General features: G+C 35.5%; 1 protein-coding gene and 1 long non-coding RNA gene across 5 annotated transcripts in view; one reads left to right on the top strand and one right to left on the bottom strand.

Annotated features, from left to right (window-relative positions):
• Positions 1–21,128, bottom strand: part of PACRG (parkin coregulated) — a 232,957-nt gene that overhangs the window by 76,492 nt on the left and 135,337 nt on the right. Inside the window, exon 6 of one of the 4 annotated variants that reach the window (XM_065057581.1) lies at positions 1,455–6,851. The exons of the other annotated variants lie outside the window; for them this stretch is intronic. Within the exon in view, the coding sequence (XP_064913653.1) occupies positions 6,781–6,851 (71 nt within the window). The 3' untranslated portion in view covers positions 1,455–6,780. Of the gene's footprint in view, positions 1–1,454; positions 6,852–21,128 lie in introns of those variants that run through there. 4 annotated transcript variants of the gene reach the window in all.
• On the top strand, positions 16,252–21,071 carry LOC110363375 (uncharacterized). Its single transcript, XR_002421401.2, has 4 exons — positions 16,252–16,581; positions 17,962–18,012; positions 18,856–18,995; positions 20,919–21,071. It is a non-coding gene; the product is annotated as an uncharacterized LOC110363375 (long non-coding RNA).

Below are 21,128 nucleotides of genomic sequence, written 5' to 3'. Positions count from 1 at the left end.
TTGTCTGCAGCCAATAAAACAGCTCTATCTCTATTGCATTTTCCCCATTTGTAAATTGCAGTAACTTTTGTAAATATGCAGAGAAGAAAAAGCCTTTGCAATTTCAAGGTCAATAAAATCTACAAACTTACATACCACTGTCAGATTCTATCCATGCTAGTATTTTGTATGCGAAATTGTGCATATATTCATACACACAATGTTCATTAAATAAATACTTAAAATGTTTTTTTCCTTCAAATTACCATTAATCAGTTCAAGTTGATTCAAAACTGCAGTTAAGTACAGTTTTTTTTCACTTAAGTGCATATAGGATAGTCTTACATGGGTAGTCTTAAGTGGAGTCTCTCGATTTAAGAATAGTCACTTTCTTCAATGAAGATATCATTTCAGCCTTAACTTTTGTTAAAAATGAAAATGTTGCGAATGGACCACCAACTCCAACATGCATGATTAACAGCTTCCATGAAGTATATGGCAGTAGGGATCCCATTGCCCGACTCATTTCAATCTTTCCTTTTCATTCTAATCAGATAGAAACACGGTCCAACTCCCAATTTAAAAAATAAACACATTAAAGAAAATTTGTTTAGGCATCATTGCAGTGTACATACATGAGTGTCTACATTTTTTTAAATGGACACTTTCTAAACGGCATTTAACAGCATTTCTCTGTGTGGCTAATTTGACCACACATATTGCAAACTGTTTTCATTTTCCTTTATTGTCCTCTAATGAGCTCATCAAGAGTATATAATTAGTGGAGTAAACTGCATAACACAGGCTCTGCCCTAAAGCAGCCAAGCAGAGTTCTTGACTAGCCCTCTCTCCCACTGGAACTTACTGCTGTTAATGGACCATGATCAGTAGGAAGTATATAGAGAGATACGCTCATTTTCAAATAGCTTGTGATCTCTGGCTTGAAGCAACAGTTCTGGGGCTATCACCATCTGTACTGACACACACATGAAAGTTGTTCTGTCTCTTTTTAATGAAGCTGCCAAGGTCAATTAATAATGGCTTTGGATGTCTGAAAGACACTGTAAGAGTGAAAAAACTGGTTTCTGTGGCAATTTCCCTTTATGTATAAAACTTTTAATAATCTCTGCAGTAGGTAATCCTAGAATTCTCTGCTAAAATCTGAAACTACCGGTAGATACGAATTTGTAAAGATATAATTTACCAAAGTAAGAAAACATAAGACACATAAGAAATGCAGAAACCCAGAAATACTAATGTGTAACAGCTAGATTTGAGGGTAGGTGTGTTATGGGGGATATTGTTCTTGAAAGGTATAATTCTTCTGTTCAAATATGCAGTATATGGTGAAAAAATAGCACTTTGAAAAAACAGTCACCTTGATGACTCAAGTATCTGGTCTTTAAGATGCACAACATACTCCACTGCTGTCAATGATCTATAAGACAGAGAGATTCTCATGTAATAAATACGTTATCATATATAAATTTATTCTCATTTTTGCGATCTGCTTACAGCAGGAGATGGCTATATGAACACAAGAAATTACAGATGTTTTTGTCCCAGTGTTTTTGACCCCATCAGCTCCAGCATGTGGAAAACTCTCCCTAGCCCAGAAGCAACACTGTAGTACCACCTTTTCTACTCCTCAAGTGGCATCAACATGTTCTTTTCAAAATAGATATGGCACAGACTCCAAATAAGCAAGTTTTACAATACTTTTACAAGCTAAAAGTAAGAAATTTCTTCCAGAAGAGCAGGATAGCATGTTTACATGTGCATTAATATATGTGTGTGTACGTGGATATACACACACGTATACATACATACAAATGATGTCCACAAAACCAGTTTTGGATCTTTTCCTACTGTCAGACACACACAACTAGTAGGGCAGTGCTTAAACACTGTGCTGTTAATCATGTACAGAAGAAAGTACAGGTATGTAAAGTGGTGGAAACAGTTTGTCATTTGACTAAACATTTAAAATCTCAAATAAATGTTAGAAAAAACACACAAAAATATTTCTTTACTTAAGGCCAAAGTACCATTATAATTCATCTTTCAGTGTTGCTGCAGCATATTTTTAAATTTCACACATCACAATTAAAAGCATTGGAAAAGATAAATTAACAATAGCTAAAGAATACAGACATGTAGATAATATTTTTAGGATTGGTTTACATGTGTTTAGATGTTTCTGTAAATAAAGAAATAAATATATAAAAATATACAAATTAGAAATATTCTTAAACATACGTTTTTGCCCAACATAAATAGCAATTTACTACATTTTTTTTGATTGCTACATAAACATTTCCTAATAAAATGGCAAACATATAAAGCAAAATCAAACAGTACTAAGGATGTATAAATAAGAAACTGAGTTTATTACAGAACAGTAGGGAATTGTTTGTCATATTGCCTCCTGGATGACATTGCAAGCAGCACTAGAGCTTAAACAGTGACTCAAACAGTTGTGAAGTAAAAAGAAAAAAATCCCCTAAACTTAATGTATTATTCTACTCTGGAACAATGCTGCTATTTAAACTGAACCAGAGGCCTTTCAACTAAAATTTTTCAGTAAGTGAAATTCCATAATGTTTAGAAAACTACATTGCTTATAGAAACAACATAAAGAGTAATGATTTTTTGAGTTTTAACAAAGATTTATAAAATGTCTCAGGTATTTTATGTGTTCTCATATCTGAAGAAGAAAATCTGGATTTTATAATGTTTTCCTCATAGAAGGAAGGAGAAAAAGTCTGCAATTAACAACTTGAGTATTTAGCTGCAAGTCCTCAGGAGTGAAAGAGAAAAAATACTGATGAAAACTAAGTGGAAGAATAGAAAACATCTAAGTTAAACTAAATTTACACACTTCCATGTCACGCACACAATTTTGGCATAAAAAATATGTTTCTAGTTATGCTTCTAGAAATAGGTGAGAAGTACATTATATCTAAGCAAAGATAAAATGAAACGTAATTCTCCATTGCAATCAATCTCTGTTCTTTTCTTGAGACCAGAGTAATGTATTAGAAAAAAGTTTAAAAAAATCTGAAAAGAGATGGACATGAAATGAGACTGTTACTTTTGAAATGGAAGACTCTACTACTGAAAATAGTTTTTTATTTTCTGCACAGCAACTTAAAGGTCATTTTTGTCTAATAAAACAGTCCCTTAACAAATATTTTCCCTTCAATAATGCTGCCATTTATGACATTTTTAAAAATTAAAATAAATTCCATACTGATTAAGGTATTAAAATTAAATTACGACCTCTCTGAAGGCTAAATTATGCTTAACAATAACTGTTGTGCTATGGATCAATAAGGATCACTGTACTTTTTCCTGTAATTTATAGTATTTAATATTTGGAATTTGTACACTTCATACATGTTCTGCAAGGAACTCTTGATTTTTATAATGGTATTTCATCACATATATAGTCACTCAACTGCTAAAGATTGCATCTCAATCCCCAATATCTGTCAGATTTTAAGAGAATTCCCAGTCTCTGGTAGTATTTGAAACTTCCACAACCCACAGTGAAAACAAATTTGTGGAAGAGATTACTTCCAAGGGAACTCTCATCTTGAAAGAAGGGCAATTAAGTGATCCAGTGGTAAATTATATAAAATTTCCTGAGGCCAGAAAGTTACCTAGAAAGAGAGCCGAAACCATCGAAGAACTTGCCTGCCATTTTGCAAGAATTCACAAAACTACTTTTGTACGTATTCAAAACACATGCAGTCCTACTGTGAAAAAGAAACAATCATAGTTTACTGATATAATGATGATATAGCAGCAGCTAAATAGATTTGCTGCCCAGCAAAGTACAGTTGAAAAGGTACAGTCTGTTCCTGGCCTGGTCAGGGACAGACATTACACAGAAGTCTAATTGATAGGAATTAATGTTGTATACTCACAACCACTTTCCACCATTAAGATAATGTTATGTAAAAGGAAACATAATATATAATTAATATATATACAGCATAATAGAATTATAAACATAATGTATAATTAATATATGCATATCTAATATAATTAGTGTTCAGATAAATTAATTTATGGTAAAGTAACTGTCACTGCATCTGATAATACGGGCTTCTGCATTTAAACACATCTGCTTTGATTTGTACCAGATTCTGCTCTTGTTAAGATTTTGAGGAGGCCTTCACTTCATGAAATCCTCTGAATCCCACAGGCAATTTGTTTCTTTGGGATCAATAACTATAAAAAGTATTGCTTCAGTGTCAATGACAGTGGGAGAACTGGACCCATGGCCTCTAAATGGCTCCTTTACATAAACAACATATCACATGCCATTCTAATTACACAAAATAATGCAGCAAAAGAGACCTTTTTCTCATAATGTTGGTGAACAATTGAACTGTACAAAACTTGCTAAATGTTAACTGTGGGAGAGTAAATGTGTGCAGAATCCTGCCCTTGAATAATGTATTATATATCTCTGATGGAACTCATGCAAGCAAAACAAATGTATGTCTGTCTGCAGTAAAGAGAAGTCCTTTTGTTAGATCAAAAGAAAAATAACAAAAATATAGAAATAAACATAGAGCACAGCAAGTTAACTGACCACTGTTTTTCAAAATTAACTATTACAAAAGGTTTGATGTAAATTTTTATTGCAGTATCCAGATTCTCAACTGAAATAGAGTTGGCTTTACTAGTAAAAAAAATCCTCAAACATTTTGAAATGTAACTTTTTTATCGTATTTGCTAAGTCTGAATTTCTTTATCTAATTAATGCAAACACATAAACAGAACAAATCAATGAAGAATCTGCATATATTCCAGCCATTTAACAAACATTTTAAATTGCCAAATAGAATGCAGATAGTTAAAAGACAGGATGATATTTGAGGACCATTGTTTGTTTAACAACTAAGATTGACAGGGAGTCTTGATTTCTTTTACCAGTCTGTTGCACTGTGGGATTTGCAAATCAACAGCAAAATGACCTGGCTGCTACCCCTGGAGAACCCCTATGAGTGCCAGGAATCCCCACCAGTGTGAAGGTGGCAGAAATAACCAAGGAACCGTCTGTGTCAATTTTAACCTACATTTCCACTCTATCCAACCATACCCCACCATATCTGGCTTTGGTAGAAAGAGGTTGCAGAATTGTTTCATTTGTAGGGAAGGGACAAAGCAAGGGTGTGATGTGTCAAATACCAGTCCCTCAGGGACAGAACTGAAGTAGCATGCCGGCTAGGCAGTGTTAATACTTGCAAAGCATAAAGGCATCTCAGATTCTCCTCCTAATCATTAAAACAAATTAAAATAGGAAGAAGAGGTCTAGCAAGTCTCTCTCAACTATCAGTACTTCAAATCTAAAAAACAGAATCCCAAGAAATACAGTTTCATACTCTGAATTGTTATTTAAGTTCACTGTTATTTATAAAATTGTGTATATCAATAAACATTGTATTGCTGCCTAAAAAAATCCTGTCCTAGATACAGGCATTTAATGTATCCTTCTTTGGGAACAACAATGTCTCTATTATTGCTTTCATAAGCACATGAGACAATGGTAGTGATAGCAGCCTAAATCTGTCTTTGTAAAGCTGTATCAGTTCTCTATTAAGTGAAGGCAGAATAAAATAATCTTTGTTCTAACTCACTCATTTGAATTCATTGGACTTTTAAGTATTTTCTCATCCCCAGGTTGTTAAAACATGATTCTAATACTAAGATCTTAGAGCGACAGATTTTCACTAATAATTTTACAAAATATATTCTCTAGGAAAACTCAAAATCATTCTTGCAAAAACCCAAATCCCTCTAGAGATGATGGGATAGATGTTATATACAGTATATATTTCAGAGCAACTATGTTCTAGGCAAACTTTGTTTTGAATACTTCACTTAAAATAAAATAATATGTGATATTATGCAGTATTGATATGTTTTGCTGTCTGTATTGCAATATAGATTTACCAGATCTAGGTTCATACAATAAGTGACCTGCAGTGGCACAAAACCAGTGCTTAGTTTAGGGTATTTCTATCCCACTAGATTTGCACATCAGCACATACTAACATTACACAGCCATCATGATGTCAGCAATGTAGATGTTAACATTTTTAGTTCTCCTTAATCTTGTTAGTGTTAAAAGTGTCACTTGAAAATGTTCACAAAGAAACATACCATTTTGGAGTGTTTAAAATTAAGAGGTTACTGATTGTTCATATAAATTATGTTCAGTATTTGTGCAATGTATGAAATGTTTATGTAAACTGATGGATTTAAAATATATATTTGTAATGAAAAAAATAAGACAAAAATTGTAATAATATTTGAGACAAGATACAAGAACAGACACAGCTATAATGGATAACAGCAAAACAGAAAGGAACTTTAACCATAAATTATAAATAACGTAAACTAATATGGTAAGAGATCACATACAGTGATTTTGTAAATGATCAAGCAGCATACATTCAGGCCTAAGAAATAAAAATCTACAAAAGTTAGAACTTGGTCAGTTCACTCCCAATTCAAAACTCTCTAGTGAGTATTATAGGGTTAGTAAATAAAGAAACCCCCAAAATTAACATGTAAAATGGCATGATTTTTGTTGAATAAATTCTGAGCAAGAGAACTATATTACATTTCATCACAGGATATATTTAAAAGGTAAATTTGCCTTCATTAAAAAGCAAAACCAAACCCAAAATACTCTGTTTTATGGTTCCAACCCTACATGTGCAATATTCCAGATGGTAGGTCCTCAGTTTTCCTTTTCACAATAAAGTATGTGCATGCCAGTCACTTCTGATCGTTTAAGTTTGCTGGACATGTGACTCTTCCTTGCAGGGGTCTGTGACACCGTAGTCTCCCTATAACAAATGTTTACACCAATTCAAAGAACATTAGAAGAAGTATTCCAAAGCAGCAAAATCATTCACATTCAGATTTGGTTTCATCAAAGTGCATTACTAGTAGGTGGATAAATAAGGTGTGGGGGAGTTTGTTTTACACAACCAATTTAAGATCTTTCAACAACAGATTCTGGGGGCCAAGGAGCATGTCCCTACTGCCTCCAGGAAACTGCATTTTCATAATAACTACTGTAATTATTTGTGCTGCTGCTCACTTAACACACCACACAATGTTTTTATTACAAAGCCTGCAACTCAAACTATCATTTTGTCTTGTATTTATTTTCCTCAGTATGTAATCCTGGTCATCTATGAGGATTTGCTCGTTATGACCATTCCAATATTTGGCCTTAATTTGCAACTGGCAGCCTTGTGACAACAGAGGAATCTACTGGGACAGTCTTCTTATCTCTGAAATCTAATGCAAGGACAGTTTATTCACCAAAGCTAACTTTGCTCCTAGTAAGGTTAACCTCTGCATGCTCTCACTGCAGTCAGTGGAGACAGATAGGTTTCTCCAAAGATGAAACTCAGTTTCATGTATCCAGCCTTTCTGAATACCTTCTGTCTCTTTCCATTGCTAGTCAGGAATACAATATAAAATCTACAGTTTAAAGTACAGATCAGCATTTAACATTGCACTCCTGTGTTTGTCAGTGTAGCTTTTTGTTAGTGTACAGTTCTCATTAATCCAAAATACAGACACATAAAGACATTCACGTGTGTTTGCATAGGTCTTGGTTCTTTTCATTCCTCTGGTGCTCACTCACTCAAGCTAACAGGACTGAAAAGTATATTTGCTTTGCTTATCAAATCACAGCACACATAGATGGACAGCTTCTGAGAAAATGACAATGAAGAGACGGACATTTGGAACACCAAACTGATAACAAGAGTGACACACTGCAACACAACTGTAGGAGAAAACCATCCTCAGAAGAAACTATAGAAATATTGCTTAATTACAGTAATTTCAAGAAGTTCCTCTACAATTAAAAGGCTAGGTAATCTTCTTTCTTAGTTTCAAGAGAGATTTCTACTCCTTTCTTGCATAACACTTCCCAGAGTGTGAAGATTAGGTTTATTAAACGTAGCTGAAGACTATGCTGTACTGGATAGAGATCTGAAAAAACTTTCTCTTCTCTGTAATTGCCCTTCCCCCACCAGTTTGCTTTGGTTGAGGAGGAAAAGTTAATTCTTAAAATATATTTAACTTCTTTTGGTGACATTTGCTGAAGGAATCTTCTTTCTTACACATACACACTGACAATAATAGTAAAACAGGAAAACTGAAATAATTTTTTATCCTCAGACTTGGCTCAAGAAATCGAGACAGCAGTCAAGTCTTCTATAAGGCTGACATAAAGCACAATGGGATTAGGAAATGAATGAAACATGGGGAAAAACGTTTGAATTTTTAAAAAAAGACGGTTGAAAAACAGACACAAAGGTGAGGTTTGCTGAAGGAGAAAACTCTTTGAATAAAAATTTCCATTTTATGGATGCAGTTTCATTCCTTGGTTATCTGTTAGCATGTGTGTTCTAATTGTTTTATAGAAAAAATCTGAATATTTATGTGTAGTTAGAATTTCTGTTCACTTAAAGTAGATCAAGGAATAAATTGATCATCATTGTTTGTAATACCTATGTTTTAATGTACAAATAGAAACATATGGGGTATTATATAATACAAAACTACATTTACATTTAATTCCAAGTCACAAACCCTAGCTCAGTTCAATGCCACATAATTGATATTTTAAGAATTTATATTTAAGAATCCTAGTCAGGGACCTTGGATCACGAATTCGTCATTGATAGCACCATACAAATACAACAGAAATGCATCTGCTTCTGCCTCAGAGAACGTGAACATTATGTCCAGCATTATGAAAGTAAAAAAGGCACTTTGCAGTGGCACATGAGGTACTACACCATTTGACAACCTTTACTCTGTATATTGGCCAAAGACCTTTCCTATGTAATCCAGCTCTAAATGAGTTTCTGATAACTGAAATGTAGAATCAAAGGCAGACAGTATCAACTGGTAACACTTTAATTGTCATGTGTTCCTCAGCCAAGGAAACTGATATATGTTGTTCACGTTAGTTGAGACAGATGAGACATTGACTTGGGTGAACTAAATCAAAACTCTAACAATAAGTATTGTGAAAGACTAATTGTAGGGAAAAACAGGTACTTAAAAAAAAAAAACAAAACAAACAAACAAACAAACAAACAAAAAAAAAAAAAAAAACAACAAAAAAACAAACCACCCAAAAACTGTAAGTAGTTCTGTGCCTGTCCAAATACATTTTTATAAACAAGTGCAAATACAGAAGTTGGTTGAACTAGTTCCAGTAGTATGTTTTAAACATAATCTTCAACCAAGTTAATTTAGTATTTACTGTAAAATATTTATAAAATTGCTATATAAAGTAATGAATTATATGTGTTGTAATATTAAGGATTTTTTTTTAATATAACCCTTAGCTGAAACAGAAGTTTCTGTATTTGGTGCAGACACTTGTATTCAAATACTCTGAGCCTAAGTGTCTAATCCAGTTCACCAAATTCCCAAATAAGAAAAGGCAAAAGGGTACCTCTCAGTTAGTACAGTCTTATCAAAGAAACTGAGATATTAATGTGCTAATTGCATCAGCATTGGGATGGCCAGATGATATTACAGCAGGAATACATATTGTTGGTGGTGTGTCTAAAAAGGAGGATGATGGATGTGCAATATAGAAAAAGGAATCAATAGTCCAAAACTATGTGCCTCACAAAATCAACTTTGTAGCCTAGAGTATTCTTCAAAAACTATGAGGAAAGCAATGTCTTGAAATGAGATTAAATTATATAATAGAATAATAACTGAAGAACCTGAAGCACTTTAATCACCTGAGTATTTTGGTGGTTTAATCACAGTGCAATATTTATGCTTCCACTGGTATCATTCCATTATATGAGGCTTTAATCTGTTTTCCTTAAGGGCAGGAGAGAGATGCCAGAAGGAAAAATGCCATTCAGACAAGAAGTGCCCCCTCTCTTTCCCAAGATCCTCTCTCCCCATTACCTGTTTGTCTGTTTATTTGGGTTTATTTATTTATTTGACAGAAAAACAGAAAGTGAGGGGCAGCCAATTTCTGCAATTTTGACAACTTCTCACTGACTTTTGCAGAAATAGCCTTCTCAGAACAGAAATCCTAATTGAGCACACAAATTTAAAACATCTGCAATAAACAAACATAATCCATTTAGAATTATTAAATGAACACATACTTTCGGCGTACATTTCAAGTAAAAAAATATGCTACCTTAATAAATGTGATGAGTTGAAGCCATATGTACCCTCAAACTTCGGCACATTTGTTTGCAAACATACATTAAAAGAGAAGAATTATGTAGAAAACAAATATTTTCTCAGAATTATTTAATGTGTACTCTGAAAGTAGTTATAAATTAAGCAGGCAGTGCCAGTCCAACTGAAAAAATCACTTCTCGCTCCCTCTGTATTTGGAAACCAACTATGTGAAAACCATAAGAAAGAATTACCAACATGAAAGGAATAACTCCTAACTGGAAGGGTAGCAGTCAAATTTTTAGCCATCTAGATTACTTGTAAGAGGCAGATTCAAAGATTCAAAGATTCAAAGAAAGCCTTAACATGTAGAGAGGAAATGTAGCTGTCCTGGCTCTTTGCAAATTGAATCAGGAGCCTCAGAAAGGTGACGAAGAAGTCCACAGGGAGCTGCCTACAGCAAATAAATGAGAAGTGTAGGTGCACATCTGAAATTCTACTCTTCCAAAACTTGTGGGCTTTAATCAGAACTGCAGAATGGAAGGTGCACTTCTCATTTATCAGAGACATCTGGGGATTTGTGAACCTATGGAGAAGTAATCCCACCAAAGTGGGGCATGTGCTGAACTAGCTGATTTCTGTGGGTAGTACTTTACTAGATAAGTCTATGCCTCTATACACCATCCTTCATGCTGTAGCTTGGTTAGGTTCAGCAAAGAATTCGGAACTCTTCCCCAAAGCAGAAATAATAGATTAAGCAAAAGTCTGTGCCTAGCAGTTACACAGTCAAATAGCAATTAAGAACTATGGGTTCTAGCTCTAGCTTGCACAACTGTACATGCATTTTATTTAAAACAACAACAACAAAACAAAAAACAATACAACAACAAAAATCCCAAACCAAAACAACAAAAAAAAACCAACCAAACAAAAACCCCCAACCAAAACAAAACAAAAACCTGCAAATGCAACCAACCACCCCCCCCCGCCCCCCCCTCCCCCACCAAAACAAAACAAAAAAACCCCATAGAATCATTTAGGTCAAAAAATACCTTCAGGATCATTAAGTCCAACCATGAACCTAGCACTGCCAAGTCCACCACTAAACCACGTCCCTAAGCAACACATCTACACATCTTTTACATACCTTCAGGGATGGTGGCTCAACCACTTCCCTGGGCAGCCTGTTCCAATGCCTGACAACCCTTTCCATGAAGAATTTTTTCCTAATATCCAATCTAAACTTCCCCTGGCACAACTTGAGGCCATTTCCTCTCGTCTATCACTTGCTACTTGGGAGAAGAGACCAACACCCTTCATGCTACAACTTCTTTTCACGTAGTTGTAGACAGTGACAAGGTCTCCCCTCAGCCTCCTTTTCTCCAGGCTAAACAGCCCCAGTTCCCACAGCTGCTCCTCATCAGACTTGTGCTTCAGGCCCCTCACCAGCTTTGTTGGCCTTCTCTGAACTCTCTACAGCACCTCAATGTCTTTCTCGTAGTGAGGGGCCCAAAACTGAACTCAGGACTCAAGGCATGGCCTCAGCAGTGCCAAGTACAGTGGCACAATCACTTTCCTCATCCTGCTGGCCACACTGTTTCTCATACAAGCCAGGATGCTGTTGGTCTTCTTGGCCAAGCCAACACCAAACAAGCCAGAAATAAAGCTGCAAGCAAAACAAATTAAAATGACTATGCCTGCTGTGTTTTTATGTTAACGTTGCAGCTAGGCATTAGATTTGCTCAAAGCATGCCTACAAGACAGGCTTCTCAGGTAACTTAAGCACCTCCTTTGTCTCATTTGGAGACCAGATACTTAACTGCTGATATTAAGGCAAGTATGACTATGCAGAACTGTAAGACTTACAGATACTATTGTAATTCTGCAGAAGTCCAGTCCTGAATGTCCAATTCTTCCTCAAACATGGGATTTCCAAAAGTAATTATTTCCCATAGGAACACAAATCTTGGTGTACTATTAAAGCAAAGCATGATATGAACTCTTAACTTTATGAAAATGATGTTTCACTGACATACATACACTCCTGGAACTCTGTAAAAGTTCTGACTGATTGCCAAACAAAATGTTGATCGAAGCCTAGCAGCACTTTGAGATCATACCCATTTTACAGATGTTTACACTGAAGCACAAGAAGAATCTTATGTTTGCACTATTTTACTTGTTCATGAATTTCCTGTGAATTTAGAGGTCCTAACTCTCACCTCTTGTGGCATTCAATAGACAGCCCTCCTTTCCTTGGGTCAACATACTCAACAAAATAAAAATGGAAAAAGAAAACAGAAACTATTGGATGCAATGTACACCCTCTGACATGGGAAGCTTTTAATTTTTCTTTTATCAAGAATTCCAGATGCTGAATTAATTAGGCTATTAAAACATTAAAAGTAAGTGCTAAGTGTTAATAACATCAATTTAATCACTGCTGAGTCAGTTTTATTTTACACAGACTGATGCTGTATTTTCAGCTAAGAAATCAGATAGTAATTAGAAATTACCCAGCAATTATGATCTAAGTGTGATAATTCTATAAATGTGTTACAAAGTACCTGACAGGGTTTTTATTACACATTAAAAGTTTACTGTATCATCAGCTTAAAATCAGATGCTTTGTATCAAAGATACTAAAGCAACAAATGCTCTGAAACAGGTGGGTTTTGGTAACTTCAAATTTCTGTACTTCAGGGTTCCAGTGGCTTTTTGTAACTCCATATGCAAGAACAGTCATCAAAACAGGTCGGGATTGGTCAGTGTGCAACAAAATATGTGAGACACCAGCTGTCAACTATCCATAACTAGTCCATATTCAATTATTGTACAAAGGAAGAGGTTTGCTTTCAGCATGAGTTTTTTGACAGAAAATCAAGACAGTTTTGAAAAACATCTTTCAAAAGACCCTCAGTTGATCTCATAGAATAAAAATGTTTTGATGTTCTTAAAAATATTCAAATATATTTTTTAAGTAAATATTCTTAGAAGTGTAATTCATAGGAAGCCTGTTGAAATAATATTGTTAACTACCCTTGGGAATGACAAAAATATATTTTGCCTCTCATCAGTATGACAATAACCTTTTTGAGTGCAATCAATTTATCCTTATCGGCTTAGAACGGCAATTTACTGGCACATGAGATGCTGTTTTGGGAAAACCACAATATTTTTCACTAAATATTGATGAATCAGAAAATTCTGAATCTCTCATGCTGAAGGTGCATACCAAAATACAGAGAATATATAAAAAAATATTGTTCACTCAGATCTGTGTTGTCATGGTGGTCTTATTCCTCTGAAGTTCATATCCCTAAAGCCATTTCAGAATCTTTGTTTATAAATTTCTGAAAACATAATGGATTTCAGAAAACAGAATTCAAAGAAAGCTTGGAAATAAGGAAAATGCTTGCAAAATATGCACAGGGACATGAAAAATAGGTGTCACAATGAAGCAGAACAACTCAAAAACTGGATTTAGAATGCAGTTTATGGTATTGCTCTGATACAACTAGTACACTAACACCTTATTTTATTGATATCCTGGTTGAATTAGGTAGTTTTTATCCAAATCTCAACTATGAATCAATTAATTTTGTGGGAATCTCCATTTTCTCTTAAAAAGAGAAATGATAAACATCTAATCTTTGTAGTAGCAGGGGAACCCTGAGAAAAGTTGCCTGAGAATAATCTGAAATCTCAGAGTTGAGAGGAGAAATAAAGAGAACTTCAAATACATTGCTTTGTAAAAGCTGATGTTCAAGTGTCCTGGCTTTGCTAAAAACAAGACCAGTTTCTCTTTTAGTGACATTTTCTTTCAGCTCAGTTCTTCTTAGCAACTGCCGTTTTCTGAAGTTGGATACTTGTTTTGGTAGATATATCAATGGAATCCAAGGTCGCTGGTTCACGTGCCTGTAAGCAAGGAGGGGCGAACTGAAAAGGTGACTAAAACTGACTAACTGAGTATTCCAACTCATCCATGTCAGTCATAACACCATATAAAAGTGGGCGATCACGAGGGTCTCATTCTCTCTTCAACTATGGCTGGCATCTGGGGAGCTGACCCTGTCTGCTGTCCCTGTGATCTGAGGCCTAGTGACAGACCCTGAACCCTTAAATCCAGTTTCGATCTGCTGCAGAGTCCAACTCAGGACTTCCAGGTGCCTGTCCTGCAATTTTGAGATTGGTTTTGTATATTTTATATTATTTTCTCTATTTTATTAGTAGCATTAGTAAAACATTTTTAACTTTTTCCAACTTGCAAGTCTCCTCTCTCTCTTTGCCTCTCTTTGGCCTCCTATTGCCTTTCCTTAGTGGGAGGGGGGCTGAAAGGGGAAGAAAGAGAAGAAAGGGGAGAGGGTTAACAAAGCATCTGACATGGTTTATTGTCACCTTGCAATCAAATGGTGACATCAAGTTATCTTTTTTTTTTTTTTTAATCTGAAACATGATTTCTGAACACAGACTTGGCAAACTGTAAAATATTTTAGAAATGGATTGACATTCTTTGTGAAAGCACTTTTGGATTTCTCAGCAGAAGTAAACATTTGAAATGTTCTGGACAAGAGATTTTCTTTGAGGCATATGCAATCCTGCTAAAGGTAATTGCTGCTTATTACTGATAACCATGAACCACTCTGAGGAGCATTGTTGCCTCTGGAATACACAAGCAGTTCTGAAAATACTCCATGTCCAATACATGGAACACTTTTACATGTAGGTAGTGTTTCTTGCTTCTGCAATCAAACACTTAAATTCTGCTTTTTCCTTTAGAGTCTGTGTAGTATTATTGTATTTTGGAAAACAGAGTTCTCCAAAGTATGTGAAGTGCCTTTGAGACAAGAGAATGTTTTTTCCCAAGTGAAGTTCAGGTGCAGTATAATTCTGCTTTGTGGTTTCATTCTTTGTTGAATGGTATGATTCAGCTACATCAGGTATTCTTAGTCTTATCTCTAAAATTTTATTTTAAAAGAATGACTGGATAGGTAGAAACAATCAGAAGTTTTTGTTAGCTTCAAGTTACTGATAGTGTCAAAGCAGTTTTATGGAAGCCAAAAGAAACTTGGGCTTCGGTCTGCCCTGTTACCACTGCTTGCGTTATAGTGACTGAAACAAGTCAAAGACAGAACTACTATTTTGGATAGGTACCTTGCACGGTGCAGGGCCAACCCACACTTCTCTCTCTGAGGCATGTAAATCCTAATCACATTTTGTTTTCATCTGTTCTACATTACTTCATCTGCAAAGCTTGATCACTTCTGAATAATATAAATCAATGACACAAAAATACATATGTGTACATGGATTGATGTAGTACAGCTGTTAAGATTGCTTAGATCTGACAGCATAAAACAGTTGTTAAACTAAATCAATGCAATTTTCATTTAGCAGTCAGGTAAATTAGACAAGAGAAATTTGCTCTTCATCACTGTCTAATCTTTTGAATAAACAGGTTTCTGTTTCAGACAGTATCCTGGTATACATACACCCTAATAGCATATTCCAGGCTCTGAAAAACTCCTCTTTTTTTCCCTTTCATTTTTATCTTCTGCCTGCTTTCATAAAAGAACAAGTTTATTCTATTTGTTCTTAAATTGTATTTACCTCATATAACTGACAGATTTATAAAATGCAGCTTAGAAAATAAGACGCCCAAAAAGAAAAGGTTTTGTTATGCAAAACTAAAATATTTCCATTTTATGTGCATTTTTTTCCCTCTTCACAAGACTAAAATGAGTTCCATAAGAGTACATTTAACTTACACATTTAAATGAAATCTACAGTGGCACTACAGGGTTCATAATAGACTTAGCAGGCATTATCATTACTCTTTTGTTTCTTATATTATATAGTAGCACATTTGCATAATAGTCCATAGGTTGGGGATCTTGCTTAGTGACTGCTAGTCCCCTCTCAGTCTGCAGAGATTAGACAAACAGTTCCTACATCCCAGGAGTATTCCCTACTCACTGGGATGAGTTCCCTTCTGCTTGCTCACCTGTCAGCCCTATGACTGGCAGAAAGCTTCAACCCTTTTTCAGAGTACACCATGGCCAACTGGTGAGGATGCTCTCACTGTCTCCACCAATAAACAGACACTAGTGGTAGCATCACTAACAACAGAACTTTGCTCTTTTATGTCTTAATAATGCTCTGCAAGAGAGCACTCAGGAACCCAAGTGGAAAGAAATGTCTACTGGAAGTCAGAGGCTTAAGTTCCAGAGAGGGTTCAAATTCAGAATTCAGACACATGAAGTATGCTTGTACACCAAAAAGCCCCTTGCTCACCACCAAGACTCTTCAGAGTTCATTGAGCTCTCTCCTCTGGCTTCCAGACTGTTTTAGGAGGCTTGGATCTTTCCCCTGGCATTTGTAACTTAGGTTGTATTGATTTATTTTTACTTGTGTCTTACAGCTCAGATGGGTGAGCATGTTTTTGATGTTTTCAATAATTAAAACTCCTAATTCATTTGTCATCAATACATTTTTTTTTTTTTAATTTACAAAAATTAACAAAAGTAAATTCCTCTGTATGAATGGGCTGAAAATGGCAGAATTTCCCCATATCCAGCCAATAGACCTTCTTTTCAATTCTATAATTTCAAAGATCCAAACTACAGAACATATGCCTGGCAATCACTTATCTGAACTGTGTCTGTTTTGTGGCCCACAAACTCTTATGATAAAATATACTTGGCATACCTTAATTTGTTGATCAATTCAAATGCATTCACACTGTGTGTTCTCACAGAGTGCCATAAAATCACAGAGAATTCAGAAAACAAAATCAAAATTATTTGATACATGAAACTACAAGAAGAATGTACTTCATTAAAAGGCATTACACAGAAGATGTCAACAGACACTGTGAAATATTGACAAAAAACCTTTTAATAAATAATTCCATTATAAGTCCTAAAATTTGAAAATTAAATATCTAGATTATCTTCTGTTCCAAAAGGTCAGCAGTCCTTTACCATTTTTGCTGGTATTATATAGCTTTCAAAACCACATAATTATTATAAAAATACTCATTTTAGAGACAAGCGTGGTTGGGAGATACCATAACATAGGAAAATACATCCGTTTCAGAACCTGATGAATTTTAAAAAAGGGCAACATTACAAAATAATGATGAGGTGATTTGGAGGTAGCAGATGGAAGTAGTAAAAAGTGGAAGTGTCAAAAGTACAAAGGAAAAGCAAATGAACATATGAGAAACTGTGTTTATGTGAATAATCAATATTCTGGATACAATTTAAAAGAATTAATTAATAACTCTGCCTAAGGGAACATTTGTGGATGGTTAAGAAGTAGTTTGCCAGCAGGCTGAATAGGAGCAAGGAGATATCATCTTTAAGCACCAAAGACATCAGATCCCAGAAAAGAGGATTTACATAGTTCAGAGCCTCCCTGGCTAATCCAGTAAAAATCTGCAGTTGGAATCACAGTCTGCTGCACCAAACGGCTGCCTACAGGAAGAGGCTGTCTCCTTTTTTAACATAGCATGCCCCTTGAAGGCAATGGCAACTCAACAACACTGTTGCTGACTGTGGGACTGTAGCCTCAGTGTTTGGAAATGGATGGGAATTTGGAAAGTATTGCTTAGATTTAAGTGGGACAGAACTCACAGCTTCTCAGGCTATCATATTCTGAGCTCAAGTAACACTGATTTACCAATTTCGTTGGCTGAAGAACAACTCAAGAGATAAGCACGTGATAAGCTGAAGCTAAGACAATGTTCTATATTTTTTTTACTAGGTACCTGTTTCTGATATTGTATGGGAATATAGTGGAAGATTTGGCGAGGAGGTTAGTTAAATATAAATACACTCAAGTGACTTGCACCTGTCTGTAGAAAAAGCACATAGATCTCACTGTTTCACTGACCTTGTGTGCTTGATGAGTAGAACCTCTGTGTTAGATAACATAGGCCTGTGAGAAACTCTAGGCACCTTATCACTATGTCTGAGATTCCTGCTTTATTGTGAGAAAGAGCAGGAGGCTGTACCTGCCTGAAGCCTTGAAATATGGGTGAGCTTGGCAGGCCCAGTGATCTTCCAGCAGGGCTGAACTGACCAGCGCCTGCGTCCCCGCTGGTGTCACCTCTGCCTGGGAGCTCAGGTGTGGCTTTGGAGATCCCCCAGTAGAGAGGTAACTAAAATAAAACTTGCTCTTTGCAAAGCATTTGAGGACTCTGGCTCTTGCAACATGCCTGCACATGTATACACAGATATCCTAACCTTAAGATCCTACCAATGCAAGTTTTTTTACTGTTTTATTTATAAGCCTCTCTAATATTGTGAGATGAATCATGATTCAGACAAATCAGAGGTATGCACTGTGAAAAAAATTCCTGAAGAACCTATATTCTAGAACAGGAATTGAGTATTTTCTGCAAGTCTGCTACGAACCAGTATAGGAAGAATGTATAAGGATGGATGCTTTAGATAATAGCAAATGCCTGTCTACTCCAGAAGTGTGTCTCTTAAAAGGAGATGATGAGGCAATGTGAATGTAGGACAAGCATTTATGGTACTCCACCTAATACTTTCTCATCTTCCACCACGGTGTGATTTAGGAACGCCACAAGCCAGAGGTGATCAGTGTGTTTTACTAAATAAGCAATAGCTTCTTTTTTATGACATTTTGCAGCTGCCACTGAACACATGTAAACTTTTGGTATCCAAAGAATTAGGCATTAAGAGTTCCAGAGCTTCACATCACACACACTGCATGAGGAATAACTTCACTTGGTTTGTTCTGAACTGGTCACCAGGAAACTTGACCTTAAGGTAAGTTGACCTTAATGTCTTAATACTTTTTTTATTTGTTTGTTTGTTTAATGTCTCTTGCCTATAAACTAGTTTAGTGTGAGAGTGACATTCAGAGATGTTGAATTTGGGAAAGAGTTCCTTTCAGCAGATAGATGCTGATCTAGCAAGGTAGCAATGATTAAAACAGGGCTCCTTCCATCTACCCTAATCTGGGACAAACTTCCACAGTGTCAGACTTAGCAGACTGCAAATCACCCAACTCTTGGCAGTGGTACCACAGCTCCCCTTTTCTCAAACTATACACAAAAGAAGCAAAAAGAGTGCACACTCTCTCATCTTTCACCTGCATGAACAAGCAGTGGAGCAAATAGCCTGAATCAGTCTCTACAGCTTCCTTATAACTGGTACCAAAGACCTGGACCGTAGCTGCTTATTAACCATATAGGGGACAAAAAGGAGAAGGAAGGTAGCATACATTTTCTGCCAACCACCAGTGAAGGAGGAAGTAAGTATCAGCTTTTTGAGGCTGGGGGAGACAGAGGAAGAATCTTTGCCTATCACCAGCATGCAGGTACTGAATAAGTTGAATAAGTTTTGTATGGTAGGCCTTGCAAATAGTATCCATTTTATTGCTGGTAATACTGAACTTTCAAAAGCTTTATTCCTAAAATATAATCATTCCTAAAATCTAATCATTTTGAACCACTACTTTTCATTTCTTTTTGGTTTTTAGTTATTAAATGCCAAATATTGAGATTTATTGTAGTTTGATATAGGCACAAATTCACATAGCACAGATGTTATGCAAATATGTTGAAAATATGTTTTGCTCACAATATATCCAAAACTTAGGATATATTCAGAACACGTTTAATTTTTTGTAAAACTATGTACCTGGTTAGACATGAGCTTTCCCTATTATTCATCTGAAATCACTGCAGAAAAGCCTAGTCAAGAGAATTTATGGGCTACTTCAGGCTGAAATCTGGAAAAAAAGCATGTATTGTACATTCAATAATCAATGAGAGTCCTTCTTTTTACAGTCTTGTTTTGTGCCAGATACTGAAATTGGATATATTAAGGGGGAATCTTCTAATTTACAAGGAACCCTACTGAAATTACTTAAGTTCACCGTATGGATTTTATTAATAAGCTTTCATTCCACAACTTCTAGCAAGCCACAGGTGTCATATGAACCACGTTGCATTTGTGGAATTTCATGTTACTGCAAGTTTCTCACTAAGTAAAATAGAGCCACAGACATATATATGTTCAAAGGGATCTAAAATCTTAATCTCGTTTTAGTCTCCAAGTCAGTCTTTGGACAGGCATTTTTCAGTCTGAGGTCTTAAAGAGTGAGCATAAGATAATACTTTCCATAGCAATGCAAACAGAAAGTATAATAGGAAGCAGTCCTGTAGATAAGGATTAAATGCCATGAACTTCATGAAAGAACCTGTCAGTACTTCTTTTGCAAGATTGTGAGGAATTAACTTATTATGATCTATAGGCTGCATGCCAATAACAGAAACTTTAAAGTCAGAAAGTTGGTAGATAATTGAACAGATAAGTACAGACAGACTTACTACAGAAAAATATTTTAAAGATTAGTTTGGCAAAATAAAGATACATCATGTTGATTGCAGCTGGTAACTGTGGTGTAAATGCATTCACAATATACAGTACTCATAGTCCTGACGGTATCACAGTTATTAAAGACTGAAACTGGCAACAGAGGTTTGCACTACCAAGAAAATAACACAGATACAAATTAGTTCTACATTTCTGTATAATAAAAGCAGTTAAGTGAGCAGTAATAACTTCAAATTTCACTGTTTTGCTAGGCATTATGCAACTTGATTTTTTTCTACAATAAGGAGTTCTCTTGACCCTAAAATTAATTTGTTTGATTGCTACTTTTTATTTTTCTTCTTTCCTAAGCCTGCTGGTAGCAGTGAATTGCTTGTGAAGAGCACAGAATGGAACAAAAAGGCTGGACTGAAGTAATGTGTTGGAGAGAGGAAAAAACCTTTGCAATTTATTAATGTATTCAAGAGACTGTTAAAAAACTTTACCATTTAATTATTGGAAGATTATAGAACTGCTTCAGTGCTTCTGTACTCCGTTAAATAAACCGTATGTGCAAGGAGT

The sequence above is a fragment of the Columba livia genome, chromosome 3 (assembly GCF_036013475.1).
Source record: "Columba livia isolate bColLiv1 breed racing homer chromosome 3, bColLiv1.pat.W.v2, whole genome shotgun sequence".
Taxonomy (NCBI): domain Eukaryota; kingdom Metazoa; phylum Chordata; class Aves; order Columbiformes; family Columbidae; genus Columba; species Columba livia.
The sequence above is the reverse complement of the archived record's forward strand: the minus strand, read 5'-3'. Positions and strand labels throughout refer to the sequence as shown.